At 43.0% G+C, this 10,961-nt stretch overlaps 1 protein-coding gene across 1 annotated transcript; it reads left to right on the top strand.

Moving 5' to 3' along the window:
- On the top strand, positions 1 to 10,694 carry LOC124147347 (lambda-crystallin-like). The gene is made up of 6 exons (XM_048402461.1): positions 1 to 121; positions 3,501 to 3,735; positions 5,123 to 5,284; positions 6,066 to 6,260; positions 9,155 to 9,260; positions 10,256 to 10,694. Exons 1-6 carry the CDS (start codon positions 66 to 68, stop codon positions 10,471 to 10,473), a joined length of 972 nt encoding a protein of 323 aa, XP_048258418.1. The 5' UTR covers positions 1 to 65; the 3' UTR covers positions 10,474 to 10,694.
- The last annotated feature ends 267 nt before the right edge of the window (positions 10,695 to 10,961 follow it).

The raw sequence follows: 10,961 nt of genomic DNA, 5'->3' as shown, positions 1-10,961 counted from the left end.
TCTGTGACGGCCGTGAGTGTTATGCGCAGTGAATGTAGCGCAGCTTGCTGAGCAGACGACACAGCATGGCGGACACAACCAGCACGCCCCTCCGACGGGAGAAAGTCGCAGTGATTGGCAGGTGAGTGCAGTGTGTAGTAGGTTTGCCTGGTTCTGTATGTGGTGGTGATGTAGTTTGTATTGGTGGTGGGATATGGTTTAGGGGTGTACAGATGAGGTTTGGGGATCAGTCTCTGCTTCAGCGACACGTTGTCCCAGCTAACATCAGTTTGTCAGGTGACACAGTGTTCTTGAGTATTATACCCAAGCGTCTGCTTCAATCAGTTCGACGTCAGTGTTTTGCTTTGCTTGATGTTTAACGCCGAACCCAGCAATATTCCAGCTATATGACGGCGGTCTGTAAATAATCGAGTCTGGACCACACAAACCAGTGATTGACTTCATGGGCATCGATCCTCATAACTGGGACACGATGACATGCATCAACCAAGTCAGCAAGCTGACCACCTGATTCCGTTAGTCGCCTTCAACGACAGGCATGCGTTGCTGAAGACCTGTTCTACCCCGGATCTTCACGGGTCTCGGCGTCAGTGACCACAACTAACGGGCACGTCGGCCTGGTTGATACATGTTGTACATCCGTTGTTGTTCTCACTGACTACATTTATACCATAGACACGCGTTGTTATACCATACACGCGCTATGATATTAACGCACGGTAGTTTTGAAACAATGTTTACTTGTTGACATCCGTCGTAAAAAATCATAACACCAGGCTAGAAGTATTAAAAATAGTTTAGGTATGGTTAGGGTTAGGGTTATCGTAATCTAGGTTACTTGAAGCAGGAACACCGGTGGAAATCTTTCCCTGTACTTCTGTATCTTTACATATTCTGTACAATCAAGTTATTGGAATTAAATTAATATAATCTGGGAACGTCCAACTCCTTTCACATAGCCATTTTCAATAAAGTGGGTACAAATGCCTCATGAATCACATCCCCTACACTACACTCAACGGATGATTTCTTGAGGTGCTGATGACTGCAGAACCGCATTTGGGTGGTTGTTTCTGTGGCTGAAAAAAAAACCTGCCTGAATTTTCCACATTTCAAATTCATACGATTTTGATATGCAAACATTGTACATTCTTACGTCATCAATGCACATGTTTTGTTTGAAACATTTGAACGAACATTCCAGTGCATGGTAGACGGTTACAATCCTGACAGATAGATGGATATATTACTCTCCGTTATGTCAAGTCATGTGTGTGCGAGCGTGTCATCCGAGCTGGTGTAGTGGGTCCACCAGGCCAGATGACCTACATCGACCATCTGTGATTGGAGAAACGCTGCCTGTATTGTGATGTATCATCATTCACGCTTCTCATTAACACGGGTTGCACACATCACAGACGAACATACTACTGGGTGGCTATAGCTAAGGTTGAAACGGGTAGGAAAACACGAAAATTGAGTACTCGTAGATCATTATTTACGAGTAATTAAGTATGTGTAGAAGACGCCGCTAGCTACATATAGGCGGCAGATCTCGAGGTCGCAAAGCCACTTGAACTAGAATCATGAAATATCGCGATGATTAATTAACGAAGGTGGTTGCATGTGTGTTAATTCTTATAAAGTGAAAACAAGACATTCGGCCGATAAGGAATATTACTTACACTAATAACACAAATTTCAAAGTGCGGTTTTCAAGAAACATCCATTTTACTACCGAAAAACAAATCATCATTGAGTTTTGATCACGCGATTTAAATCCGGCTACGAATCGACAGTCAGTTAAGTCCAAATGAAAAACACCCGAGATGAAGCACTAGCTCGGAAGTATCCCTCACTGAAGCCATCCAGGATATTAGTACGTGAACTCATCCGAATTTATGACATTCAGCCACCAGAAAGTCACTACCAAGGGTTACACCCTCCCTGGACTTTACAAAATACCAAAGTTAACACTGTTTTAACATCAGAAGTCCCGAAAAAGGAAAACCCAATCCTACTGCGATCAGTAGCTATCACTAAAATTCAAACTACCTGGCACAGCTAGGCCCATATATACACTATCAACAACAGTGCTGGTTACGGGATCCATATCCACAGCTCCAAACCTCAAGCACATTCGGTTCGCCTGCCTGATGGTCAATCAATATTCACTGTTGAATTGGAGGCAATTAATCATGCATTCAAACGCATACTGGAAGCAAAGGCAGTCATCCTATAAAACTCGCTGAGTGCGCTCCAAGCCATCAGCGGTGGAAACTCAAACTCGAGACCAGACACAGTCAATAATATTCCAAACGAATATACAAAACTATCGGACCAAGGGCAACAGGTGGAGCTATGTTGGATCCCCTCTCACATTCATATTCATAAAAAAAAAGAGAAAGTACTCACACGCGCGCGAAGCTGGCTCTAGACAAAGCGGAGACACGGTCTATTCCCTTCAGTAAATTAGAGATAAAAAGCAAACTCAAAGCCTCCATAGCCCAAAGATGGCAAGCCCAGTGGGACGCAAGTAAGATCGGCAGATGGCTATACAAAATTCAACCCAAGATCCACCAAAAGCCTTACTTATACTTAAATGAAGGAAAGTTGAAATTGCCATCTCACGGCTCAGATTCGGTAACAAAAAACACTATGACAAGTTATGCCCATCTTGCAATCAACCTGAATCCATTGCTCACTTGTTACTGGAATGTCAAGACCATGCCTAAGCCCGAGCTCGGTTAAAATAAGAATTGTAGAAAGATCTGCTATCTGTCGCAGGCACATGGGCTTGTAACGCAAGATATAGCAGCTACAACATACATGGTCACACCCCGTGTCAGTATACTTCATAAAAGGAAAGGGATGTAACGAGGCCAACTGACCAAGTTCGTTCGGGGACGAATTCAACGATGTCCACTGTAAATACCCCTATAAAACTCACACTTATTTCAAGCCAATTCATTTAGCTACACAATGAGACATAGACGATGAATATCGAAGCCGTACTTTGGGAGCTAGCGTCTTCAGAAGTTCAAAATATCGTGATTTTTCTATTCCCTGCTCAGAATTTGTACCGCTAACTTACCGATTTTTTTTGTTTATTGGATCGTGTACACAAATACCACCCGCCGAAACACGTTCAGTTGATGGCACCTGTCAGTCCGTCCATCGGCATTCTTTCCGCGACACATAAACATGATAATGAAATGGTTGGTTGGTTGTTTTTTTGTTTAACGCCGCACTCAGCAATATTCCAGCTATATGATGGCGATCTGTAAATAATCGAGTCTGGACCATACGATCCAGTGATCGATATCATGAGCATCGATCCACGCGATGGGGATCGATGACATGCATCAACCAAGTCAGCGAGCCTGACCACCCGATCCCGTTAGTCGCCTCTTACGACAAGCATAGTCGCCTTTTACAAACAAACAAATAAATACAGTCTCGCGTGTGTGGTTTACAGTCAGTTTGTCTCGTGTTGACAGTGGCCTGATAGGACGGAGTTGGTGTATGCTGTTCGCCTGTGCGGGGTACGAAGTGAGCCTATATGACGTGGACCCGGAGCAGGTGGCCCGGGCTCTTGGGGACATCCGGGTTCAGCTGGACAAACTGCAGGAGGAGGGGCTGCCCCGGGGGACGCTCAGTGCCCAGCAGCAGCGGGACCGCATCTCGACCGTGGACTCCGTCAAGGACTGCGTTCAAGGCGCCTTCTACATCCAGGTATGATCCTTTCCAGATCAGTGTAAGGACAATATAAATGTGGTGTGTAATATGTAATATATATAAGTAATGTCAGATCACAACTGGAAGGTATGTGTAAGGGGCGGACTATTGATATTTAGGGGGCTGGGGCGGGTTTTTTGGTTAGAGTCTTCTTCATCTTTAGAGTGAGTAAGTGTTGCTTTAAGCCACATCAGCAATATTCCAGCTATTCGCGGCTATTCATCTTAAGAGGCTAAGATTTATTATTATAAGTATCAAGGCGCCTTCTACATCCAGGTAAGCCGAAGATCCTGACAAGATCTATCCCAGGACAAGTGTGCTAAGTCAATGCGCAAGTTATGTTTGATGACAACTGACATAAACGGTCGTGTAAGGTTTATTGAAGAGTAATTGATATGAACTGCCGTGCAAAAGTATATATGCTTGAAAACTGGATTTGAGCAAAAATGACAAACGTTATCAAATTGTCATTAGGCTGAAAACAGTCACTGAAACACTACAAACTTTAAGTCCCCCAACACAACGATGATACCAATATCACATACATCACCATCACATAACTTTTTCTTGTTTGTTTCAGTTTTAGCCACCATCAAAAATGGTGTCCGCGCATGTAACGTTTAAGGACAACTGAAATATATGGTCATATGGAAAATGTTTAAGGACAATATAGACCTGGGTACTAGTACATGGTGGCGCATGTATGGTCATATGGAAAGTGTCTAAGGACAATATAGACCTGGGTACTAGTATATGGTGGCGCATGTATGGTCATATGGAAAGTGTTTAAGAACAACATAGACCTGGATACTAGTATATGGTGGCGCATGTATGGTCATATGGAAAGTGTCTAAGGACAATATAGACCTGGGTACTAGTATATGGTGGCGCATGTATGGTCATATGGAAAGTGTTTAAGAACAACATAGACCTGGATACTAGTATATGGTGGCGCATGTATGGTCATATGGAAAGTGTTTAAGGACAATATAGACCTGGGTACTAGTATATGGTGGCGCATGTATGGTCATATGGAAAGTGTTTAAGGACAACATAGACCTGGATACTAGTATATGGTGGCGCATGTATGGTCATATGGAAAGTGTTTAAGGACAATATAGACCTGGGTACTAGTATATGGTGGCGCATGTATGGTCATATGGAAAGTGTTTAAGGACAACATAGACCTGGATACTAGTATATGGTGGCGCATGTATGGTCATATGGAAAGTGTTTAAGGACAATATAGACCTGGATACTAGTATATGGTGAAGACGAATGAGATACATGGCTGTGCAAAGATAGCGAAAGGGAAACTGAGTTATGGCTGCGCGTGGAACGCTAAAGGACGAGTGATATATGTCATGTTTCTCCATTGCCACAGGAATGTGTCCCGGAGCGGCTAGAGCTCAAACAGAAAGTATGGGCCGAGTTAGACAGTCTGGTGTCGGGTGATGTGATCCTGGCGAGCTCAACCAGCGCCTTGCTACCATCATTGATCTCCGAAAAACTATCCAACAGGTCAAGGTTCATCGTCGTCCACCCGGTATGTGAGGTCAATAACCTAGCCTACCCAACCACAGTGCTTTCCATCCAATAATCAACCCGTTGAAACGTGCTCAATGCATTTCACCCAATAGACAAACAGCCATTAAAACAAGCTCAGTGCATTCCACCAACGAACAACCTTTTTAAAGATCAATGTATTCAACCAAGTAAACGGATTCATTGTCATTCGTCACCACTCGCCCCTTTCCGTAAACTGCAAGAAGCTATTCGGCTTGTCCCGGAATAACACGAGTTGGTCACGAATGGATTCAATGTATTTCAACCTGTAAAACATGTTCGAGACATTCTACCAATAGGAGAAATGCAATCCATTCAACCAAGTTACCTTGTTTAATGCATTTATCCACAAAATAGGTTGCCACGTTTCATTCATTTCATCCCGTAAGGATCCATCCAATTAACTCAGCATGTTTGAGGAATTCAACCAAGTGAACAAATTCTTTAGGGCATGGCCCCAATGAAGAGTTGGTACTGTAGCCCAAGCTTGTCGTAAGAGGCGACTAACGGTCATGTCATCGTATCCCAATTGAAATCGATGCTCATGGTGTCAACCACTGGATTGTATGATCCAGATTCGATTATTTACAGACCGCCGTCATTTTCCTGGAATATTACAGAGTGCGGTGTTAAACAATAAACAAACAAATTTAGGGCTTGATATTTAGTCCAACGCTCCATCCTTCAAGACAACATCTTCCTACGGGACAGATAACGTATCCAGTGTCTTCTTATATCTGATGTTTCTGTTCCCCACACAGACCAACCCACCTTTCTATGCCCCGTTGGTGGAACTTATCCCCGCCCCTTGGACTGCCGAAGACGTCGTGCCCACGACGAGGACGTTGATGGACGTCATCGGTCAGGACCCCATCGTTCTCAACCGGGAGATTGACGGCTTCGTCCTCAACCGAATCCAGTACGCTATCATGGGGGAAGGGTGGCGTCTTATCAGGGTAAATATATTAGCATATACCATATACATCACATGCTATTTTGTATCAGAGTAAATACATTAGGTCACCGTGGTAATCCTTAGAATTAGAGTAAACACATTCGTCAGTATGGAAATGTTAGCATCCCCATAGGTCACCATGCTAATCTTCGCATTGGAGTAAACACATTCGTCACCATGGAAAGGTTGGCATCAGGGTAAATACGTTACGTCACCACGGTAATCCTTAGCATTAGAGTAAAGACATTATGTCACCATGGAAATGTTAGAAATAGGGTAAACACGGTACGTCACCATGGAAACGTTAGCTCAACACCCTGGAAATGTTACCATTAGAGTAAACACATTCGTCACTATGGTAATCTTAGCATCATGGTAAACATATTACGGCACCATTGTTTTGCTAAAGACAGAATGTGTGTTTCGGTCACTGCTTCAAGACGTACAAAAGAAATTCACTGAAAGATGGAGTCGACCATTTCTTAATTGTTTCACAAGGACAACCAGCATGATCAGCGAACAATGATTTTTAAACCTGATGTCAACTTCGGAATATTATATGGTCGGCTCTAAAACAGTGCACCGACAGAATTGCATATTATTCACAGACACGTTTGTTCTTCTAACTGTGACTATAAGGTTTGCTAAAAAACACCTGGCAGTATGAGAAAGTCAAATTCAAATCTATTTTCAGACCTTAAATGCAACTACAACAATTCTATATATGGACATACAGACATTTAAGTTGGTTCCTATAGTACACCAGGACATGTTGAACATTCATGCAGGGCGACTTCACGCGACAACATCTGATTTGTTTGTTGTTTAACGCCGTACTCAACAAAAGTCCAGCTATATGACGACGGTCAGTAAATAATCGAGTCTGGACCACACAATCCAGTGACTGATATCTTGAGCATCGATCGACGCAACTAGGATACGATGACATGCATCAACCGAGTCAGCGAGCCTGACCACCCGATCCCGTTCATCGCCTCTTGCGACAAGCAAAGTCGCCTGTTATGGCAAGCATGTGTTGCTGAAGACCTATCTTCTAGTCAGGATTTACACGGGTCTGCAACATAAGGAAGATTTGTTATGTGTTAATATAGCGAGTTGGAAACGTTCGTGTTAGATGTTTCTTTCCAACAATTCTGAAATGACAGCCGTCTTCAACATCAGATTCATACACAGGGCATGCTTTTATTACATCAAGGCGGCATGGTGAGATTGAAATAGGTTTATGTTGTATGTTCCCTACAGGACGGCATGGTGAGATTGTAATAGGTTTATGTTGTATGTTCCCTACAGGACGGCATGGTGAGATTGTAATAGGTTTATGTTGTATGTTCCCTGTAGGACGGCATGGTGAGATTGTAATAGGTTTATGTTGTATGTTCCCTACAGGACGGCATGGTGAGATTGTAATAGGTTTATGTTGTATGTTCCCTGTAGGACGGCATGGTGAGATTGTAATAGGTTTATGTTGTATGTTCCCTACAGGACGGCATGGTGAGATTGTATTAGGTTTATGTTGTATGTTCCCTACAGGACGGCATGGTGAGATTGTAATAGGTTTATGTTGTATGTTCCCTACAGGACGGCATGGTGAGATTGTAATAGGTTTATGTTGTATGTTCCCTACAGGACGGCATGGTGAGATTATAATAGGTTTATGTTGTATGTTCCCTACAGGACGGCATGGTGAGATTATAATAGGTTTATGTTGTATGTTCCCTACAGGACGGCATGGTGAGATTGTAATAGGTTTATGTTGTATGTTCCCTACAGGACGGCATGGTGAGATTGTAATAGGTTTATGTTGTATGTTCCCTACAGGACGGCATGGTGAGATTGTAATAGGTTTATGTTGTATGTTCCCTACAGGACGGCATGGTGAGATTGTAATCGGTTTATGTTGTATGTTCCCTAAAGGACGGCATGGTGAGATTGTAATAGGTTTATGTTGTATGTTCCCTAAAGGACGGCATGGTGAGATTGTAATAGGTTTATGTTGTATGTTCCCTACAGGACGGCATGGTGAGATTGTAATAGGTTTATGTTGTATGTTCCCTACAGGACGGCATGGTGAGATTGTAATAGGTTTATGTTGTATGTTCCCTACAGGACGGCATGGTGAGATTGTAATAGGTTTATGTTGTATGTTCCCTAAAGGACGGCATGGTGAAATTGTAATAGGTTTATGTTGTATGTTCCCTACAGGACGGCATGGGAAGATTGTAATAGGTTTATGTTGTATGTTCCCTACAGGACGGCATGGTGAGATTGTAATAGGTTTATGTTGTATGTTCCCTACAGGACGGCATGGTGAGATTGTAATAGGTTTATGTTGTATGTTCCCTGTAGGACGGCATGGTGAGATTGTAATAGGTTTATGTTGTATGTTCCCTACAGGACGGCATGGTGAGATTGTAATAGGTTTATGTTGTATGTTCCCTACAGGACGGCATGGTGAGATTGTAATCGGTTTATGTTGTATGTTCCCTACAGGACGGCATGGTGAGATTGTAATAGGTTTATGTTGTATGTTCCCTACAGGACGGCATGGTGAGATTGTAATAGGTTTATGTTGTATGTTCCCTACAGGACGGCATGGTGAAATTGTAATAGGTTTATGTTGTATGTTCCCTACAGGACGGCATGGTGAGATTGTAATCGGTTTATGTTGTATGTTCCCTACAGGACGGCATGGTGAGATTGTAATAGGTTTATGTTGTATGTTCCCTACAGGACGGCATGGTGAGATTGTAATCGGTTTATGTTGTATGTTCCCTACAGGACGGCATGGTGAGATTGTAATCGGTTTATGTTGTATGTTCCCTGTAGGACGGCATGGTGAGATTGTAATAGGTTTATGTTGTATGTTCCCTACAGGACGGCATTGTTAGCGTTGCTGACTTCGACCGCGTGATGTCGTCCGGCCTTGGTGTGAGATATGCCTTTGTTGGACCTTTCGAAACAGCTTATCTTAACGCAGAGGGTAGGTACACTACGCGAGTGTGACGTGGGCTATGTAGGTGTACGTGGTGCGTGATAGGGTCGTGATCATGCTGCGGCAATATGGTCTTCAAAATGCTTTGTCACACGCATGTCTTGAGCCGTGACTGTACATGCCTACTGCATCTTAGACCCTGGCCAATCTCCCAAGTTTGTTTCGATCCTAGTCTGTCTTACAGACCCTGATACAAATATATATCAAATACAGCCCATGCAAGCCTATAATGTTTGGCAAGTCTAGATTACTGCAGTATCTGAAAAAGGAGAGAGTCGCTGGGCTTCCTTTTATTATATTTTTAATAAGATACTTGAACAACTATTTTTTTCTGTACGGTGACGTCATCCCATTGTTCTCCATTCGGGTTAAATCTCATAAACAGGGATGTTGTAATGTCCCTGGGATTTTATATAATATCCCCGGGATTTTGGGGGGTATTTAAGTCATATTTGGTATATAATGTGTTATAATATCCCAGAGATTTTATATAATGTCCTGGGTATTTTATTAATATAACTTCCGTTCAGATTGTAACATGTAATGTAAAATCAAATGATAAATGTTTTCTTTATATACCCAAGGATCGAACTCGCAACCTTCATATCTGTAGCCCAGTGAGTGTACCACAAGGTTAGAGAGGTGTTGTTAAGCCGCGCTGCTTTTTAGAATGTCCTTTTCAAGATCCGTACGCCAGCAACAGATATTTTACGCCCGTTTCCTTAGGTTCATGGAAAGTATGTTCGAAACATAAAAATGTTGATAAGTTTCTTTTCTCGGTTTATAAGTAAGATAAAACACTTCCCCTCGGGTTGTTATGATATTTAAAACCCTTTCCCTCGGAAAATCCCTCGGGATGCGGGTTTTAAATATCATAACAACCCTCGGGCGTGTTTTATCCTATACATATGTTCATTTCAGAGACTAGTTGTTGGACTATATCGATCCGTCAGACAAATGGTGTTGCCCGTTTCACATTTCAGGTTTTTTAAGCTACTGTGAACGTTACCGGGACATGATCCTTCGCGTTCAGAGGTCAGCCGGTGACCCGGAAGTGATGGATGGTGACACTATGGAGCGCGTGCAGACGGAGATGGAGCAGGTGGCGGGTCCGGTGTCTGAGCTGGACAGCAGACGACAATGGCGGGATAGGAGACTTCTCGGCCTGGCCAAACTAAAGAGGGACTTGAACGACAAGTAGAAGCAACATGGCCGTGGAAATGATAACTGGTGTCAGATGCGAGAAACTATGGGAATATGTTTAATTTATGAGTAGGCACGGAGCTCTCAAGGGCCATGAAGATGCCGATTTAGGGGGCTAATACGGGCTTCTTGAGGTCATGCCCATCAGATCGTTGTAGTGTAACGTTAAGACAAGATAAATACGGGACTAACACAATACTATTAAATATGATTGCAGAGGTAATTAGTTGGGAGTTGTTATTTGCCATACGTATTTCAATATTGCTACTTTATAAACAGGACAATCGAGCAGCCTATTGGTTGAAGCGTTCGATCGTCACGCCGAAGACCCTGGTTCGATTCCCGACATGGGTACAATGTATGAAGCCCATCTCTGGTGTCCCCCGCCGTGATATTGCAGGAATATTGCTAAAAGCGGCGTAAAATCAAATTCTCTCACTTACTCACTCTACAAACGTCCAATTAAGTTATCGCATTTATTTCATA

This window comes from Haliotis rufescens, unplaced genomic scaffold (assembly GCF_023055435.1).
Source record: "Haliotis rufescens isolate VD_foot unplaced genomic scaffold, xgHalRufe1.0.p SCAF_26, whole genome shotgun sequence".
NCBI lineage: Eukaryota > Metazoa > Mollusca > Gastropoda > Lepetellida > Haliotidae > Haliotis > Haliotis rufescens.
This window is presented reverse-complemented; position numbering and strand designations above follow the sequence as displayed.